The sequence below is a fragment of the Tupaia chinensis genome, unplaced genomic scaffold (assembly GCF_000334495.1).
Source record: "Tupaia chinensis unplaced genomic scaffold, TupChi_1.0 Scaffold000250_1, whole genome shotgun sequence".
NCBI lineage: Eukaryota > Metazoa > Chordata > Mammalia > Scandentia > Tupaiidae > Tupaia > Tupaia belangeri.
Window position 1 is genome coordinate 1,545,507 of NW_006159730.1, and position 21,255 is coordinate 1,566,761.

Below are 21,255 nucleotides of genomic sequence, written 5' to 3' on the forward strand. Positions count from 1 at the left end.
GCACCTAGTTTTTCAATAATATTTCAGTCAGTAAAGCATGTCTATGCATGATGTGTTAGCTGGGCACCATCTCAGTCCAATGGGAAGAATTTTCTCCCCCTTACCCACCCAATTTCCACAGCCAAAGGAGTAGTCACTCTCCTTCCTTCTGGGAAATTCTCATCTCCTGTTTTCCAACAGGACCCTTGAGGTCAACTTAGCAACCACTGCCATCCCTATTCTTCCCCTTCTATAATTACATGTATCTTACATTCCCACCTTACCACATGGTAGGGGTTCAGTAGATAAGGGCTAGGTAGATGAACGGATAAATGGATGAAAACGTGGATGGATGGCCTTCCTAATTTGGCAAGGGGCCTTAGCAGAATACTTCTTTTAAAGTGATACCCCAAAAGCAACCCAGCGAACTAGATGAATGCAAACTCTGGATTTACATTTGTCTTATAATCTCAGAACCAGTGTGGGTTGGCTGGCTCCTGCAACCAGAGCAGCAGCACAGTCCAGAGAAAATACTAGACTCTACTTCCAGGGAAACTTGTTTGCAGGGCTGTGGGCTGGCATGACGCACTCACTGAGGGTGTATCTTATACACTGTGCCATCCATGCCCACTGTGGTCCGGAGCCGGTCTAGCTTCTTGTTCATCCGGAGGCGCGTTAGGATGGCCGCCAGGGCCGCTGCACAGAGGTTGGCAGAGCGGAAAGAGACAATAGTACAGACGTGCTGGACGGCAATGCAGTCAGCCTCAGAGGGCTCCAGGCCCAGGTCCACCAGGATCTCTCTTGTATTGGCAAGGCCTTCTTTATACCTGGTCAGGAGACAGGAGTGAGAGGCCCACACTTGTCCTGGGCAACCAGTTTTCCCAACTCTCAGGACTATAAAAATAAATAGGCTGCCTCGTAGTAATATAAGAAATAATGTCAACACTGATAATGGCAGCCACAACTTATGAAGCATGGGGTATACTCATGTTCTCAACTCTATACTTAGCTAAGGACTTTATATGTAACTCATTCAATCTTCACATTTTTAGAAGCACCATCACTGTCCTGTTGAACAGGTGAGAGATTTGAAGCACAGAGAAGGTAAGTAATTTGTCCATAGTCACACAGTTTAGAGCCAGGATTTGAACCCAGGCCCTGGGATTACAGACCTCACACTTGTAAACACCCTGTGCCATATGGCCTTTCACAGAAACTTCATCCCTGCCAAGTTCTGCATGGACACAGACTCTAGTGGTCAGAACTCCTCCACTGAGCTCAGAATTGGAACTGATTACAAAGAGTAATGCTGGGGTTTCTTAGCCCCTAAAACAGGACCCCAAGTTGACTAAAGCTACTTTCACCAGCCAGCACCCCCCATTCTAGGGACCCACGTGAAGGCCTTCAAATCACCACTGCCAAAACCACTGTGCTGCCACCAGGTGGAGAAGACTTCTGTGGCAGAAGCTTTTGACTTGGGTTCTGCATATGGACTTTAAGGGGGTTCAAGTATGTCCTCATAGTGTTAGCAAAATTGTACACAAATGTGCAGTTTGAAAGTAAAGGATTCAAAACTGAATCAGAGTCCCAAACAGGTCTGTGACCCTAAAAAAGTTACAAGTCACCACGTTTGGGAAGAAAAAGGCAGTAAAACTTAGGGAGAGAGTGATTCCCTGACAGCAGACTCCCTGGCTGATAAACTAACAAGAATGTCCCATCTGGGTCATGGCAGAAATTGTGAGGCCATCTGAAGCCATGCCCAGGCCTGAAATCCTCCTGGTGAAGAAGGAAGATCTGGTCCCCATGCTGTTCTGCCTCCTGAACACACCACGCCTCAGCCACCCACCCGAACCCTCCACAGAGTCAAGGCGGAAGGCATCAGCCAGCAGCTTACTTCTCCATGGCAGCCACATGCCGTGTCTCAATCTTGCCCTTAGTGTGGAGAGCGGAGGATTTCTCACCACCAAACAGGAGGCCAGCCTTGGCCATCTTCAGTAAGATGAGTCTGACAAGCTCTCCCAGGTACAGGCCACTGATCATTTTCTCGAACCTGTGATTTGGTGAACAGACCAGTAGACGCAATGCCTTTGATTATACGGTGTCATTTTCCAAGACCCAGAGCCTGGCTTAGGGTCAGGAACGTGTGCAGCACAAGGGTTACTCGCTGGATCAGGAAGCCTCCACCCAGCTTAGTGTGCCCTTGGGAGACCCTGGTTCTCTCTGAGCTGCACTCTCCTCACTACGAAAGGAAAGAGGGCACTAGAGATGATGTTTAAAAAATCTTTTTTTTTTTTTTTTGCTATAGGGTACATAAACTTGTCGGAGAGATACACAGAGAGAGAGAGAGAGAGAAAGTGAAAAATCACCCCTCCAGGGGGATGGCCATATCAGAATCCCTTCTCTTCCAGTCTTCTCTTGGGGTCTTGGGCATGCATGCACATGTACCTGGTGTGATTTTCAAGCCACCAGGTCTGGGACTCAAGTCACGGAAGTGAGTCACCAGCTACCTCTCTAGGAATTTTTTTTTTTTTTTTGAGATATTTTGCTATAGGGTGCATGTAGGTACCAGAGAGACAGAAAGAGAAAAATCACCCCCCATAGGCTACACCACAATCCTTTTCCCTCCATTCTTTTCTTGGGATTTTGGGCATGAATGCACATGCGACCGGCAAGAGTTCAAGCTGCCAAGTCCAGGACTCAAACCAGTCAACCACATGGGAGTCCAGCACCTTAACCACTATGCTACCTGCTGGCACAACTCCAAGAATCTTTATCTCAATTCACCCCTGGACATGGAGATGATATTCTCCTTTTTTGCTTTTTTGGTTTTTTTTTTAAGAGAGATTTTTGCTGTAGGATATGTGCACTCACTGTAGAGACAGACAGAGAGACAGAAAGCAAGAGATCATCCCCCAGGGGGTGATTTCTGCAGTCTCTCTCTATTCTCCTCTCAGGACTATGGCATATACACAACTGGTATGAGTTTTAAGCCACTGGGTCTGGGACTCAAACCATGGTCAAATAAGCGGGAGTCCACAAAAGTACCCATTATGCCAGTTGCTGGTACAGGGATGACATTCTCATGTTGGACACTGGGGACTTCAGATTTACAGCCTTCAGGTTCCTTCCCAAGATTACATAACCATGTCCAACACATCAAATTTCAGACTCAGATGCCTCTGACTCCTACATCACGCTTCTATTCAAGAGGAAAAAAATACTGGATCTTCGAGACAGCCTTGGATAGCCTCAGAGCGGCTCTACAATAATGCGGAAGGAATGTCCCTCCACATTTCCTCTGAGTCTGCACACCAACAAACAATCAGTTACTGTTTGCTAAGTAAACTATTAAAGATACTTTTCACTCTTCAAGTAAAATAAGACGTGAAATCAAGGATAATCTGTTTCATAATCAATCTTATATATTTCATTATAAAAAGCCTTAGAACACTGCAGAAACAGAAGACAAAAGAAATTTAAGTTAGATTTGGGGGAATGAAATTTATCCCACGTGAAATGGAAATGGTTTAAGATGATAAAGTCTAAAGCATGGATAACAGGTCCCGGGATATGACTGCTCTGGGACACCAGTGAGGTTGGTGTGTTCTGGGGAGGAGGCACGGCCAAGCCACAAATGCGCTCTACAGCTTTGTGGTTCTAATGTTTGCATCATTCCTGGGAGGTGCCTAAAATATATTGTTTTAATTGCCAGAGGGTGCACGTATTCACCAGAGAAAGACAGAAAGAGAGGAAGGAAGAGAAAGCACTCCTCACAGAATGTGGTCATGAGCAATCCCTTCTCCTTTTCTCCATCCTTGCAGGATTTTTGGACAGGCATACACATGTACCCAGAGAGTTTTTCAAGTCACCCTAGCCAGTACTTGAACCATGTGGTCAGCCATATAGGACCTGGCTCTCTTAACCCCTAGGCCTTGGAGCCAGCCCACCTAAAGTGTTTATTCACCATACATCTTCACGAAATGATTGACTCCAGGGCTGGAGGTGGGGAAATGTGAAAGGACCCTGGAACGCTTCCCTGTGCCAGAAAATAAAGCAAGAACTTAAAGAGCAATGGGAACCTGTCAGAAGGACACAGAAGTCAGTTTGAAGGGACTTCTTTTGGCCAAATCTAGAAAAAGTTTGAGTATCAAAATAAACAATGGTAAGAAGAAATTAAAACTAAAACCTATTTTTTAAAAAAGAAAGAAAGAAAAGGACCCACAGTCTATATAAGTGTAACTACCTGGAGGAGGGCCAACCCACTGTCTTGTGTAGAGCGAGCTGGATCCCACAGGCCAATCCCTGTTTGAATCTGGGCCCTGGTGACTGGAAAAAACATGCCAGACGTGTGTATGCATGCCCAGGATCCTGACAGGATGAAGAAATGGAGGAAAAAGGATTGCGGCATGACCAGGTCCTTATTGGGGGTCTCTCTCTCTCTCTCTTTCATACACATGCCCTCTGGTATTAAAAATAATTTAATTTTAAAACGTTTCCTTTCAGTAAAATAACAACTAATAAACACAGAGAAAATAACGGGTTTAGAAATATGTTGGGGGCCAGCAGGTGGTGTGGAAGTTAAAGTGCTAGATCTCACATGGCTGACTATATGGCTTGAGTCCTGGACCCAGTGGCTTGAGGATCAAGCTGGGCACATTAGTGTGGGTGCCCAGAATCCTGAGAGGAGACTGGAGGAGAAGGGGTTGCGGAGTGGTTATACCCTCTAGGGATATGTGCACTCACTGTAGAGACAGACAGAGAGACAGAAAGCAAGAGATCATCCCCCAGGGGGTGATTTCTGCAGTCTCTCTCTATTCTCCTCTCAGGACTATGGCATATACACAACTGGTATGAGTTTTAAGCCACTGGGTCTGGGACTCAAACCATGGTCAAATAAGCGGGAGTCCACAAAAGTACCCATTATGCCAGTTGCTGGTACAGGGATGACATTCTCATGTTGGACACTGGGGACTTCAGATTTACAGCCTTCAGGTTCCTTCCCAAGATTACATAACCATGTCCAACACATCAAATTTCAGACTCAGATGCCTCTGACTCCTACATCACGCTTCTATTCAAGAGGAAAAAAATACTGGATCTTCGAGACAGCCTTGGATAGCCTCAGAGCGGCTCTACAATAATGCGGAAGGAATGTCCCTCCACATTTCCTCTGAGTCTGCACACCAACAAACAATCAGTTACTGTTTGCTAAGTAAACTATTAAAGATACTTTTCACTCTTCAAGTAAAATAAGACGTGAAATCAAGGATAATCTGTTTCATAATCAATCTTATATATTTCATTATAAAAAGCCTTAGAACACTGCAGAAACAGAAGACAAAAGAAATTTAAGTTAGATTTGGGGGAATGAAATTTATCCCACGTGAAATGGAAATGGTTTAAGATGATAAAGTCTAAAGCATGGATAACAGGTCCCGGGATATGACTGCTCTGGGACACCAGTGAGGTTGGTGTGTTCTGGGGAGGAGGCACGGCCAAGCCACAAATGCGCTCTACAGCTTTGTGGTTCTAATGTTTGCATCATTCCTGGGAGGTGCCTAAAATATATTGTTTTACAGAGCAGAGGGTGCACGTATTCACCAGAGAAAGACAGAACGAGAGGAAGGAAGAGAAAGCACTCAGAATGTGGTCATGAGCAATCCCTTCTCCTTTTCTCCATCCTTGCAGGATTTTTGGACAGGCATACACATGTACCCAGAGAGTTTTTCAAGTCACCCTAGCCAGTACTTGAACCATGTGGTCAGCCATATAGGACCTGGCTCTCTTAACCCCTAGGCCTTGGAGCCAGCCCACCTAAAGTGTTTATTCACCATACATCTTCACGAAATGATTGACTCCAGGGCTGGAGGTGGGGAAATGTGAAAGGACCCTGGAACGCTTCCCTGTGCCAGAAAATAAAGCAAGAACTTAAAGAGCAATGGGAACCTGTCAGAAGGACACAGAAGTCAGTTTGAAGGGACTTCTTTTGGCCAAATCTAGAAAAAGTTTGAGTATCAAAATAAACAATGGTAAGAAGAAATTAAAACTAAAACCTATTTTTTAAAAAAGAAAGAAAGAAAAGGACCCACAGTCTATATAAGTGTAACTACCTGGAGGAGGGCCAACCCACTGTCTTGTGTAGAGCGAGCTGGATCCCACAGGCCAATCCCTGTTTGAATCTGGGCCCTGGTGACTGGAAAAAACATGCCAGACGTGTGTATGCATGCCCAGGATCCTGACAGGATGAAGAAATGGAGGAAAAAGGATTGCGGCATGACCAGGTCCTTATTGGGGGTCTCTCTCTCTCTCTCTTTCATACACATGCCCTCTGGTATTAAAAATAATTTAATTTTAAAACGTTTCCTTTCAGTAAAATAACAACTAATAAACACAGAGAAAATAACGGGTTTAGAAATATGTTGGGGGCCAGCAGGTGGTGTGGAAGTTAAAGTGCTAGATCTCACATGGCTGACTATATGGCTTGAGTCCTGGACCCAGTGGCTTGAGGATCAAGCTGGGCACATTAGTGTGGGTGCCCAGAATCCTGAGAGGAGACTGGAGGAGAAGGGGTTGCGGAGTGGTTATACCCTCTAGGGAAGGGAAAGATATCTCACTTTCCCTCTTTCTCTGTCATTCTCTGGCAAGCACACACACCCTACAACAAAACTTAAAAAAATCAAGAAAGAAATATGTTTGTATTGGGTCATTGGAAAAGTCATGACACATTTTAGCATAGAAAAATATCTAATGACTTTTCCATCAACCCAATAGACACTAAAATTAGTAAAAGCTTGACAAACAACAGGGTCTTTACTTAGTCTCGAAGTATCTCTTCACTAGAAACTTCCTTATTACTCAGGGAAGAAAATAACGTCGCAGTGGAGAAACTTGTTGGGCAGCCCCTTAACCCAGTGACTTGGGTCAGCATCCCCAGTAATGGAACAAGCACCTTGTACCTCCAGATACCATCGCGGGAAAGGACACACACCAGCTGTATGAAATTCCTGCCCAAAGCCTGTCCCCTGAACCTACTCACGAGGAAACATCAGGCAAACCCAAACTGAAGGGCAATCTGTAAAATAAGTGACCTGTATGATTCAAGGTAATGAAGAACAGATTCTAAAGAACTGCTCCAGTTTAAAGGAAGTCAAAGAGGCAGCAGGAAAACATAACCTGCGATCCTGGACTGGAGCCCAGACCAGGGCATCCCTTTTCTTGTTTTCTTATAAAAGACATTGATGGGGGAGGGGGAAGACATTGATGGGGCACCTGGGGAATTTTGACTAAGCTCTCTAAAAGATATTAGAACTGGTTAAATGTTAATTTCCTAATGCTGATCACTGCAGTGTGGTTATATAGAGAACTACAAAAGAATGTACTTGTTTTTTGTTTTGTTTTAATTTGCCTTAGGCCATGTGCATTCACTGGACAGACAGAAAGAGAGAAATAGGAGAGTGAGAAAGCACCACCCCCCCCAGGGGATGACCGCATTGCAATCCCTTCTCCACCATTCTCCTCTTGAGATTTTGGGCACATGCTCACATACACCCAGCATGTTTTTCAAGTTGCAGGGTCTGGGACTCAGACCACACAGTCAGCTATGTGGACTCCAGCTGCTTTAACCACCATGCCACCTGGCTAGCCTAAAAAATGTACTTGTTTTTAGATAACAAAAAGTATTCAGAGTGAAGGGATATTATATCTGTAACTTAGTCTCAATTAGTTCAGAAAAAATAATTACATATATATATATAGAGAAACATTTATATAGATGTATATAAATGCACTATATGCATTAGTGCATTTTCTATGTGAGTATATATACATACATACACATATGAATAGAGACAGAGAACGTTAACTATTTAGGGACTCTAACAGGGAGTGTAGAAAACTTTGTGCCATATTCACAACTTTTTTTTCAGTTTGCTATAGGGCACAGGCATTTGTCAGAAAGAGACAGACAGAGAGATAAGATAATTTGAGAAATCATCCCCCAAGGGGAATAGCCACACCACAATCCCATCTACTTCATTTTCTTCTCAGGATTTTGGGCATGCATGCACACTTGCTCAGCATGCTTTTCAAACTGCCAGGTCTGGGACTAGAACCTCATAGTTGGCCAAGCAGGATCTAACCACCTTAACTACCATGCCACCTGTTGGCCCTAACAACTTTTTTGTTTTCTTGCCAGAGGGTGCATACACTCAACAGAGAGAGAGGAAAAAAAAAAAAATCCTGCAATCCCCTTTCCTCCATTTCTCCCATTAGGATTTAGGGCACGCACACATACATACCCAGTTTATTTTTCAAGCCACTAGGGCAGAGATTCAAACCTTAGTCAACCATGTGGGATCTAACTCCCTTAACCACTGAGCTACGGGACTGGCCTCACAACTTGTCTGTATCTGAAATAATGTGTAGGGCACTGAGTGTAGAAAGGAAAGAAAACCAACCCGGTAGCCTCCTTCAGGAGCTCAGTGTATAGACCAGCGGAAGCAAACACCTAGGATTAGACAGCAGATGAGTGTGCAGTGAAGGCTCTGTGAGCCTGAGGCTGGAGCACATGTTCAGTAAACCAAGGGAAGACTCCACCAGGGCCACCTGATGCTGGCCACCAGGGACCCGCCACCTGTGGCAACACGAACATGAGGAATTCTTCCCAGTCCTGCCTCTTTGCTGGCCTGGTGTGCTCAGTGGCTGCTTGTCTGAAACGCAAGGAGGGCAGACTCTAGAGTCATTTGTTTCCAAACCTTCTGTCTAGTGCCTGCATGCTTTGCCTACCCCAGATAGAGCGACTCAACTGCAGCTGGGGAATCGCCCAGTTTCCTTGGTTCAATTTTCTCATCCATTAACTGAAACTGAAATAGAAGACTTGCCTTACAAACTTGGGATGGATAACTTCGTCACCAAGGTGAGAGCCTCCCAGTGCAAAGCGTACCCGCATGATTGAACATTGGCAGGAGCCAACGCCCGAATTATGACAAGAGGTACTCACAGCTGCTTCCCTGGGTTGAGAGAGCCAAGGTCCAGCTCCCTGTCAAACTCGGTGCGGATGTCTTCCAAGGCCCCATCGTCTCCGAAGGCCCCCCACTCCGTGTTGATGCACATCCTCCCCTCGTCACCTTCCACGAGGTCGATGTTGCTCATGTCCTCCATGTAACAGGCGTTGGTGCCAGTTCCTGAACAAGGCATCAGAAAGAATATGCACAGGCAGCAGGGCTCCCAGCTGGGCAAATCAGAGAACTCTTAACTGCCTGGAAGTCCTCCTGAATGTACCACAGAGTGCTTTTGATCCACTCTGGGGGCTGGTTCTTGCCGAGGAAGGCAGCTTTGGCAAGCCCAAGTTCATGGGGAATAAAGCTGACGTGTCAAGTCGACACTTCTCAGTGTTAATGATTTGCTCTCATGAATGGAGTCAATTGTGAAGAAGTCCCTGGATGAATATGTATGAAAGCTGACAAAGAGCACTTACAAGAGGAGGATGAGTTAAGATAGTCTAGTAAATATTATTAAAAAACAAACAAACAAAAAAACAAAAAACACTAGCCCACTGTAATTTAAAAAGATCCTTTCCCTAGGTTACTTAGCTTCCTCTCCATTTGACTAAAAATATTCTCTACTCATGGCCTGCCACCAATTATTCCTAGAGAAAGCTAGGGGTCACCTGAGAAAGCAACAGCCCCTCCTTCAAATACAAAATGACCTCACGCTTGCCCAGTGTGGAATGATTCCAAATGGCACAATGTTTTCGGGATCTCTGGGGAATAATGAAAATGTTCTAAAATTGGGTTGTGGGGGTGGTTTCAAAAACTCTGTAAATTTACTAAAAATTGTTGAATTGTTCATAAAAAAAAGAAATTTTTTATGCCTCAATGAAGTTGTTAATTTATCAGTAGCAATGGTATCTTTCACTGGCTAATACTCTAGTCTATTTAATTAATTTAGTTTTATATATTTATGGTTTGATGGACTGCTGAAGCACACATACATTCACCAGAGAGAGACAGAGAGGAGAAGGAAAAAGCATCCCCCGATGGGGCGTGGTCACACGGCAATTCTTTCCCCTTCATTTCTCCATCCTGCTGAGATTTTGGGAACCTAGCATGTTCCTCAAGCTGCCAGGGCTGGGATTCAAACCGCAGCTGGTCATGTGGGACCTGGCTCCCTTAACTGTGAGACTCTGGGGCCGGCCCTGTAGTCTATTTTAAAGGCCAACATAAAATAATTAGAAATGTACAAAACCAGAATATAATATTTGGAAGAAGCTTTTCTCAGAAAAGCAAGGGTGCTGTTTCGGCATGGCACCCAGTCTATGGATGCCAGACAATCACGCAGATGGGCACAATGGATGCCACGGCTGGCAAGCGCCCATGCCATTCTGGTGTGGGGCTCCTGGAAACAGGGAGGCAGATAGGTCCCTCAAGTCTAAAGCCCTGCCCTTCGGGTCATCCAGGCTGAGAAGGAGCTTTTGGAAATTTTAAGAGAAAGCAGGTCAGAAAACATTCCTGACAGTAGCAAAAGAATGGGAAGGGGAGAAGGGAATATTGAGGAACAACATATAAACCAGAACAGTCTGGCTTTCCTGTACCTGAAGTGCCTTCTCATGAGCTTCCTCTTTCCTTTGTCAGGGGCTCCGTCCACTCCATCTCTGCATCACTCCCTGGTTCTTATATCCCTGAGGTCTGTGCTCCAGTGTCACTCCCTGAGAAAGGCTTCCCTGACTACCTCGTCCCTCATCACACACTCAGGCACACCACCCTGACTTCTGTTCTTCGCCACACTAACCACCACCCAGAAAGGTCTTACTCATTCAGGCCTCCCACTGAAAGCTCCAGAGGACAGAACTCATCACTGTGAACTCAAAGCCCAGCGCAGGGCCCGGCACCCAGGGCCCGGCGCACAGGAGGCACTCAGGAAACATTTGTTCAATGAATGAATGAGTGGATTTTCCATCTCCCTATGTTGCTTCTCCTAAACAGATAATGTCAGTGCCCACCCACAGAATTTACCCAGATTTTGCTGAAAGCAAGCTTTCCCTACCCACAAAACAAGTGCCATTGAGTTACCAATGATGACACCGACTTCGCAGTAGGGATCATCATAGGCGCATGTCATCATGGTCGCCACCGTGTCATTGACCAAGGCCAAGATGTCCACATCCAGGTCCTGCAGAACACAAGGGCCAGAGGCCATCAGTGGGTGGGAGGGAGGTATAATTCCTCCACCTCCCCCCACAGAGGAAGCGGAAGTGGTGAAGGTGGAGACTTCACCAGACACTGCCTGCTGGGCCTGCCCAGAAAAAACAAGGCCTTCAGCAAGGGTCAGGGTCTGGGGGAAAGAATGAGCTGCTGAGGGCTGATAGGGGATCCGTGTTTCTGCTTTGCAGGTGAAGGCCTCTGCGCATGTAAGAGGGACCAAGTACAGGGTCGTCAGCCTGTGTGAATGGCCCAGGGAAGACATGGAGGAAAGTATGTTTATCCCGGCACCTCCAGGAGAAAACCCCAAAGTCCTTACCCACGGGGACATCTTAGAACAACCACTGCCTCAGCCCCCTTCTCTCTGTGGGCAGTATGTGGTTCCCTATCTGCCAGGTCAAGTTGGATTATGGCATGAAGGTTCCCTAAGGTTTGGAGGGATATCTTTTTTTTTTTTTTTTTTTTTTTTTGGAGGGTTTTTGTCTTTTTTTTTGAGAGGTTTTCGCTATAGGCCGCATGCACTCGCCAGACAGACAGAGAGAGACAGAGAGAGAGAAAGCGAGAAATCACCCCCCGGGGGGATGGTCACACCGCAATCCCTTCTCCTACATTCTCCTCTCGGGATCTTGGGCACGCACACACACGTGCCCGGCGTGAGTTTTAAGCCACCGGGTCTGAGCCGTGAACTGCGGTCGACTATGTGGGAGTCCAACAACATAGCCATTACGCTAACTGCTGGTTCCCTAGAGGGACATCTTAAAGTGAAAGCAATTGTGGAAAAACATAGGCTACAAGAGGAAATGATCCCAGCTTTAGAGAGAAACAAGACTGGAAAGCTAAACAACCAAATATTCCTCTCGCTTTCCAGGTTACAAACAATTTGGGTTTATTGTGTATTGAGCTCAGCAAAGAGCAGGTCTCGCTTTTGCAGTTATTTAAATTATTGTAAAATACATTCAATAAATAGAGATAGTCAAGGAACAGAGAGTGGAAGACGAGCAAACAGCCAGACTGGAAAAGCTCTGAAGGCTCGGAGAGGAAAGGTAGGGATGGAAAAAGGGTTGTATATAGCATCAGGCCTAACCCAGAACTCCTGAGAGGGCTGTGGCTGCAGGGAAGGCCCAGGGAAGTCAGAGGCAACCTACCAATGCGGATTGGAGTCAGCACCCCACACCAAGGCTCGCTGGTGGGTTTATTCAAACTGACCTCGTCTATCCTGTGGTGGGACTTTCTCTAGAATCAATTTCTTCTCTGACTCTCCTTCAGGCAGGCATAGTACAAGGCCCCACTCCCCTGCGAGAAAGGGGCTAGTACAGGGAGAGTGCCCCATACCCAGGTGAGTTCCCACCTTGTGTTTCTTCAAGGCTTTGGCCAGGCGGCTCACTACATCTGTGTCCTGAACTCCTCGTGCCTTAAACTTCTTCGTCCACGAAAGCAAGACACCCTGTGGGAAGATTTCAGAGCCAGTCTACGTGAAAGAGGCACTAGACGTGAAAATGAGCCACAGAAGTGTCACACGTACAGCCAGCCCCCTGGTCCTCTCTTCTACACTGCATCACACCGATTCTTTCAACACTGCTTCAGAGGCCTTTCCTAGTTCTTTATCATCGTTATTACCCTCATCTGAGTAGCCTGAAATATTATATATAGTTGCAGGAAGAGCAATTTCTGAAGAGTTAGAACACTTGGGATTCATGAGACAGCAGAACCTTGGTTTCCTCATCTGTAAAATGGAAATATGGAGGTGAGAGAATGTCACTTCTCTCATAGGAATAGTCTGATGAAAATATTTGGCATATAATTGCTACACATTATAGAGCAGAATGCAGAATTTGCAGGTCCGTAAAACAGAATTAACATGGTGACCCTGGAAGACTCCTTCAGGAACTTAATTTCAACTTGGAAAAATGGTTCTCAGTTATGCTATCAAGTCTCTGCTGACAAATGGCGTTTCCTAAGAGTTTGGGGTCTGAAATGGGATCATAGACCAGGCTGGAAGAGAACTTGGGGGTTAAGAGAATTGCCCAAATTTGCTCCAACAACAGTCAAGTCCAAGCCCACAAGCTCCCCAACTGTACCTCCTCCAAATGCCCTTATTTCATGAGGAAAGAAACCGAGTGGCCAGACAGTGCTGCAGCAGTAAAACGCTAGGCTCTGTGAGGTTGACCCACACGAGAGGGTTCCAGGTTTGCATTAGAGGCTTCCCTGAGAGGACACTTTTGGCCTGTGGTTCTCTACTCTCTCTTTCACTCAGGGAAGAAATAAATAAACTTTTTAAAAGTAAAGAAAGAAACTGAGATGCAGAGAGGTAGAGAGCCGCTAGTGAGTGAAGGACAAAGCCCAGCTAGGACTCTGGTCTCTGACTCTAAGCGGCTGGAGGTTGTTCCCCTGCACCACAGTGCCACCCGGTGGAAGATCTCCCTGACTTCTGCCTCACCAGATAGACGGGTAAGAGATGTATAGGGCAGCCCCTCAAGCAACAGTGCAAGGGACAGTGGGGGACCTGCTGGGAGGACAATGATTGCAGAAGGAAGGGATAAATGCTTGTGAGATAATGTCAAGTGGAAAAAAACAATAACATGCAACATTATTTTTAACTATACATACAGCCAGGATTTAATGTAGACATGACTGGAAGGGTGAACCCCCGAAAATCTCATAGTAAGCATCTCTTTAATATTGAGCTTAGCAGTAACTCCTATTTTGTTCTTGTAACTTTTCAATATCACCCCCCTTTTCTCTCTCTCTCTCTCTTTTTTAATCTTGGAAAAGTATACCATTTTATCATCAGAAAATATACAAAGAAATTTCTCCTTGACTAAGACTTCTCTACACCTTCATTTAAAAAACAAAACAAAATAGAACCTCATAGCTTATTCATTAAAGGGACAGATGTCACATAATCCACCACAGTACAAATCCTGGCCACCGGCAACTTGAAAAATTGGCACGAGTGTGTGCATGTGCAAAATCCCAACAGAATGGAGAAATGGAGGGGCTGGCAGGTAGCGTGGTGGTTAAAGCCGTTGTATACCCCACATGGCCAACTGGACCTGACAGCTTGCTTTTTCACTTTCTCTCTCTCTCTTTCTCACTCTGTCCCTCTCTGATAAAATTTAAATAAATAAATAAATAAATAAATAAAGTTAAATAAAATAATTCCTTAAAATAATGGAGAAATAGAGAAGGAATTCGGGCATGACCACACCCCACAGGGGGTACTTTTTTCTGTTTCTCTGGGTCCCTCCAGCAAGAACATGAGTCCTCTGGCAAAAAAAAAAAAATTTAAAGTGACTTTTCTTTTAATTCTCATACCCTTACCTTCTTTGATCATTTTTAGTTTCTCAAACAAGACCCTTTAGTTGCATTTCGTCATAAAGACTTCTTCCCACCACCTCCTACACTCACAAAGCTGAACGGACCCCACTTTCTCCAGAAGCCCTCACTGTAGTGTCCTGACATCTCCAACCGAGGCAGAGCCAGGGCTAAATAGCTTGCAGTGCACGCCCACATTCATTACCACTACTCAGGACTTCTCTTGTGATCTAAGCTCTTCCACTTCAGACTTTATTGAAAAGCAGTCTGGGAGAAATTTTTACAAAATACAAGAAATTCAACTAGGCTTAATGAGAATAGCATTTCTCCCCTGTCAGTGTAATTAAGTGCCTTCTTTTCCTTAGATTAAATGTTACCTGAAAATCCTGACTGAATGCAATGCAAAATGGGTCAGAATGCTTTCTGGCTCCTGCTGACATTTTACACAATGTCCTGGAGCTGTGTCTTCCTGGAAAGGCAGGGCAGCAGGGCTAGGCCATTCTTGTCTGTGTGGCCTCAGGCAAGTCTCAACATTCTGAGTTGACAGTTTGCTCAAATATTAAGTGTCGATAATCATTTCTACTTCATATACGTATTGGGTTTTGTTGTTGTTGTTTGTTTTGTTTGCTGTAGGATGTGTGTGCTTGCTAGAGAGACACTGGAGGGAGGTGAAAAATCAGACACACACACACACACACACACACTGTGGATGGCCATGCTGCAATCCTTTCTACTTTATTCTCTTTTAAGGATTTTGGGCATGCACACACACGTGCCTAGCATGATTTTCAAATCACCAAGTCCATGGCCACTGGCCATGTGAGATCTAATGCCTTAACACGACCTGCTGGCCCCAATTATTTTGGGATTTTAATAAGATAACATAAAGAGTTCATCATAGTACAAGGTACGCTGTCAAAACTTGAGGTGCAAAGCTACTTCCATTATTATTATTACTGAACGATGACAGTGAGTATTCGACATAGATAAATGCCAGAACCCTGGATGGACAAACCACACATTCACACACCAGTTATAAGGAAATATGTAAATATGCCTGTCAATGTCAAATTAACTCCACAGAGCTTGAGGATTTTTTTGCTTCTTCCTGGGTGTTCCTAAGCTGGAATAAGACGCGTTCATCTGACATGCAGCCAGCATGCTGTTGCACCCTTCCCTGCCCTACAGACCGACTGCAAGGCCTGATTCTCAGATCCTCCTGGCAGTTCCTCTGCTGACTCCCAGCACCTTGGCCCTTCCTGCCAGCAGACAGTGCAAAGAATTCTGAGCAAAGCTCTACTTGGCCTTGTCTAAACATTCCCTAGAAGCTTTATATATATATTATTTCCTCCCAATTCTTTCTTTATAAAAGAATGAAAAAGTAATCTCAAAAGCCAGCAGGTGGTTTGGTAGTTAAGGCAGCTGAATCTCACATGGCCAAGTGTTCAGTTCAAGTCCTAGACCCAGCAGCTCAGAAAATACACCAGGCGCATGTGCGTGTGTGCCCAAAATCCTAAGAGGAGAATGTAGGAGAAGGGATTGAGGTATGGCCATCTCCCTGGGGGGAGGGGGGTAATTTTCTCACTCCCTCTGTCAGTCTCTCTCCAATGAACACATGTATCCTATAGCAATAAATAAATAAATAAGTAACCTCAGCCTATTCCCTGTATAGATGGTAACAAATTCCTACCCAGTGAAATCAAATAAATGATTGATTGATTACATCTTTTAACTGTGAAACAGTTATCAAGCACCTATTAAATATCACACACTGTGCTGGAAGACAAAATAGCGCTTGCCCTACAAAAACATCTGAATGGAGGAACAAGGTATAAAAGTGCAAAGAGACTACTGACACAGAGGGAGTCATCCGAGCCCCTACCATTTCTGCACCAGGCACAGTGTTAGGCACATTATAAACATTGTGTCTAAGTTTCACCTCAGCTCAGGAAGTAGATACATGTTTTCCAACTTTGCCAGAGGGCTCCTGCACTCACAGCAGACAGAGAGACAAAGGGAGCATGTGAGAGCACCCCCCATGTTGGGTGGTCACTAAGAAGTCCTTTCTCTTCTATTTCTCCCACCTTTTGGGATTTGGGGCATGGGTATACATGCACCCAGTGTGTTTCTCAAGCTGCCAGGTCCAAAACTCGAACTGTGTGGTGAGCCACGTAGGATCCAGCTACTTAACCATCAGGCCATAGGCTGGCCAAGTAGATATTATCATCCCTATTTTGCAAATGAGAAAGCAAGAAGCTCAAGGAGTTATGTAACTTTTCTCAAGGGGACACAGTTTGTTCTGAGCCATGACTGCAAGCAAAGTTTGTGAAACCTGAAAGCTCACTCTCTCCACCATTCCACGTCAGCAATTGGCTCAAGTCAACAATATCAAACACATCTCAGGGTGGCCCACGGTTTCAAGGCAGGACATGGTTTGACAGTCAACTGGGGGTCAAAACCAGAATGTGCAGGAAAACATGACTCTTGACAGTAACTCCCAAGCCCCAGAAAGCTCACTGTCCTTTTATATACCTTTATTTATTTATTTATTTATTTATTTACGTATTTATTTATTTATTTTGGAGAGATTTTTGTTACAGGGCACGTGTGCTCGCCAGAAAGACAGAGAGAGACAGAGAGACAGAAAGCGAGAAGTCACCCCCCGGGGGGATGGCCATGCCGCAATCCCTTCTCCTCCATTCTCCTCTTGGGATCTTGGGCACACATGCACACGCGCCTGGCCTGAGTTTAAGCCACCAGTTCTGGGACTCAAACCACAGTCGACTGCATGGCAGTCCAATGACATAGCCATTACACCAACTGCTGGTCTCCCCCTTATTTATTTTCACAGATTTACTGAAGATTGACTTAGCCTTGTCCCTGTTCACAAAATGAAATACTGAGCCCTACAGAGTGCAGTGACCAGGACTCCCAGCCTGGCTAGCAGCACGGCTGAGACTGTATCTCCCCGGCACTGTGCTGTTCAGTAACACTTTCCCTCCGTCTCCTCTCCACTCTTCGTTCTAACGGCTCCCTGTAGGGGAGAGATTCCCGAGGCTTCCTCCTCTGATTCCAGTCAGCCATGGCAGGGTTCTGAGTGTGGTCCTCAGGTTAGCTCAGCCCTAGGACCCATTAGAAATGTACTTCAGGGCCTCCCTGCAGAACCACTGATTCTGGGGATCCAACAATCTGTGTTAATGCCTCCAGGGGATTCCAATGCACACCCAGGTTTGATAACCACTAAAGGCCATTCCATTTCCTCACACTGTGCCCACAGTAAATGCAAAAAGCTGGGCCTCCATGTTAACAAGTTCTCTGGTTCACATTGGCACTCATTATTAAAACCAAAAAAGACAAACAAGAAGGTGCTTGCCGTTCCCTCCTATGCCCTGCCTGATGCCCCCCATGCCCGGCTCCCAAGCCCCAAATCCTCCCCTGCACCCACCTTACCTCCTCCAATTTAGTCTGCCGGCAAGGAAAAGAAAAGGTTAGGCCCAGGGGCAATTTCTTGTGCTTCAACTCTTTGGTTTTCATAAAGTCCACCAGACAGTCAGCTACATAGTCAAACAGCTGCAGAGAGGAGCAAGCAGAAGACATCGGGCTGAGGGATGGTTACTCATAAACTGGTGCCAAGGCCTTGCCCGCCTTCACAGGAGCTGCCCGCCTGGTACCTCCGAGCCGTTGCCAGTGATGATTTCGTTGGGCGTTGGGTAGAACAGACTCTCCATCTGGACGTTTCGCTTCCCTTCTTCAGAGACTTGCACCTTCAACACTCGAAACTTGGATCCACCAAGATCCAGGGACAGGAACTCCCCATTTTCTATGAAGAATCAAAACAGTCCCTATTTACTGATGTCTACTCTGCGAGTGCTGTTAGACCTGGGCACGTAACAGCTGTCGCTGACTCTCACAACTGCCCCAGGAGCTGGGGGTCATTATGCCCACTTACTGAGGCTTAAGGAGAGCAGACATTTATCAGGGCCCTCGAAGGAAGGGGCTGAGCTGGTGGGAGACTGAGTCAGTGACTCCGCTGCCTGACCCTGTCCCACTGGGCCACACTGTAGGGACTGAGCATGTTTATGTGGAGAAGGCAAACATGAACGCACACCACCCAGGTGGGTTGAGAAATGGCCTGGACGGTGGTGGCCACTGTAGCATGTCATCACCAGGAAGAGAGAGAGGACAGTCAGCATGTGGGGATAAAGGCGTGTGGGAGAAGACAGATGCAGGGAAGAGAAACCAGCCCTAACAGGCCTCAAGCTCATGAGCAGAGGAGGATACTCCAGGAGGGAAGAAGGGGCAGGGACCAAAAGATGGCCCTTGAGGGGCCACGGATGCCTAATGTTTTAGGCCAGAACAACTCCAAAAGGAGAAAGTAAAACACTATCCAGCCCAGCCCAAGACAGACGCTATTAATAAAAAGGTGGAAATGATACCAGGGGAAGGAAGTGGCATTCCCCCCTACAACGTCTGCCAGGGCCTTCAGCATCAACCATGGATATGGGATAGAATTCACGGATTGCACAAACAAGCCTTAGCATAGACACCTATACCTGAAAAATGGCTGCAGGCACCAGGCATGCCTCATGACACACTAGTCCCCCATCCGCAGGGACTCTGTCCCAAAGGCTGCCACTGGATGCCTAAAACCACGAATAGTACCAAACTCTATACATACTATGTTTTTTTAATCTGAGGACCAGGATGGCTGAGTGACTAACAGGCGGGTGGCATATACAGTATGGAAACACTGGACAAAGGGATGGTTGGTTCCCTAGGTGAGACAGAGCAGGACAGTGTGAGATTTCACCATGCGACTAAGAATGGCATACAATTTAAAATTTATGTTTACTTCTGGAAAGCTTAACATTTTTAGACGGCCAACAACCACGAGTAAAAAATCCTTGGAAAGTAAAACTGCAGGTAAGGGGAGACGACTGGACTAGCAGCTCTATGTGCCAAGCAAGAGGCGCTTTCACAGACACGATCCTGTCTAGGGAACAGAGTGGACACAGCATCTACTGAGCACCTGCTCTGCACTGAGTAACACATCAGGTTCTGGGGCATAAAGATGGAAGGCCTAGGCTCCCTGGGGAGTCTGTCAGAATTACAGACACAGAAATAAGCCATTTTCCCAGGACAGGAAACATGCTCTCATGGTGGGAAGCGGGGAGAAGTCTCTGAATCAGGGGCAGCTGATTCAGGGCTGAGTGTTGAAAGACAGAGGAGCCGTCAGGGAGAGCAGGTGTCCTGGAGAGAGGAAACCACAAGCAAAGGAATGAGAGACCGTATGGGTCTGTGCTTCCACCGAAGGGAGGCTGTGGCAGACATGAGGCTGGAAGGAAGCCTTGGGTTTAATTAGGAAGAATTTGGAAAGAATGCCCCACCCCTTGGTATTTGCACTTTATCAGGAAGGTAAGAGCAAGCCACAGAATTTTTTTTTTTTTTTGGAGAGAGATGTTTTTGCTATAGGGCACATGTACTCCTGAGAGAGACAGAGACAGAAAGTGAGAAATCACCCCCAGGGGAGATGGCCACACCTCAATCCCTCCTCCTCTATTCTTTTCTTGGAATTTTGGACATGCATGCGCACACATACACTGCTACCAGGTCCGGGACTCGAACTGTGATCAACCATGTGGGAGTCCAGTGACATAACCATTATGCCATCTGCTGGTCCTGCCTCAAGCAGGAAAATTTCAAGCAAAGGAGTGCCAAGACCTGATTGCGATTTTGGAAAAAACTCTCTGGCACCAACCAGGATAGACTAAGGGCTTGACAGACGAGGAGGTGCTGCACTGTGACTAGGATCAGAGGGGAGACTGAGATCTGGCCAGGGCTGTGGAAGCATCCCTCCCGCCCGCCACCTGCCCACAGGCACAGCTATCACCGTGACCCAAGAAGCCGTTTCATGGAAACCAACATGTAGGATCCTGTCATGACTCTGACTCTAGAGAAAGGACTCACCAGCCCCTGGAGGAGGGAGAGCCTGCCCAGGCAGAAGAGGGCAACAGTAGCTGTGAGGCTGTCAGAGTCTTCTCAGCATTATTAAGAAAACAGTTGGGCTGGCCCTAAGGCCTGGTGGTTAAGAGAGCCCAATCTCACATGGCCAACTGTGGTTCAAGTCCTGGCTCCTGGTGGCTTGAAAAATACACTGAGTGTATACGCGTGCATGCACAAAATCCCAAACAGGACAGAAAAACGGAGAAGGGATTGTGGTGTGATCATGCCCCATTGGGGCTGGGGGTGCTTTCTTTCTCTCCTGTTCTGTCTCTCTCTAAGGAGCACATGCACCCTCTCAGTGGGGGTGGGTGAGACATGTGTTTTGGCAGCTTATCCTCAGGCAAGTTAGTGCAGATGCCTGGGCCTGTCATCTAGCCCTAGGCCAACCACCTCAGGCTTCCTAGGCTCACACCAAGGCCTACCTGACACCTAGAAGGCTACCTGGAGGCAAATGGTAAGCACAGAGAGCCAGCTGGGGCCAGTCCAAAGAATCATAATCACCTTCACACTCACGTGATCGTGCCAGGTGTTCCCTCTGGCCCTTCCCTCCATGACTGGTAGAGGAGAAGGCGCGGATGGTGCCCAAACATGATTAAGGGACTGATCCTGAGTAGAATGGTCAATCACAGCTCCTTGGTAAGAGGCTGGGGGTCACTAAGGCTCAGACAAGTTCCTCCCTGCCAGGTAGGTGCAGATGGAAGGAGAAACTGCGAGAGCCAAGTCAGGACTTCTCTGCAAATCATATACATAAGTGAACGTC

The 21,255-nt window shown here is 46.3% G+C and overlaps 1 protein-coding gene across 1 annotated transcript in view; it reads right to left on the reverse strand.

Moving 5' to 3' along the window:
* HKDC1 (hexokinase domain containing 1) overlaps window positions 1–21,255 on the reverse strand; it is a 52,912-nt gene that overhangs the window by 20,506 nt on the left and 11,151 nt on the right. The window contains exons 3-9 of the mRNA XM_006148931.3: window positions 18,164–18,312; window positions 17,943–18,062; window positions 12,526–12,621; window positions 11,049–11,148; window positions 8,978–9,161; window positions 1,874–2,029; window positions 573–806 (exon numbers count right to left, since the gene is read on the reverse strand). Coding sequence (XP_006148993.2) covers window positions 573–806; window positions 1,874–2,029; window positions 8,978–9,161; window positions 11,049–11,148; window positions 12,526–12,621; window positions 17,943–18,062; window positions 18,164–18,312 — 1,039 coding nt within the window. The remainder of the gene's footprint in view (window positions 1–572; window positions 807–1,873; window positions 2,030–8,977; window positions 9,162–11,048; window positions 11,149–12,525; window positions 12,622–17,942; window positions 18,063–18,163; window positions 18,313–21,255) is intronic.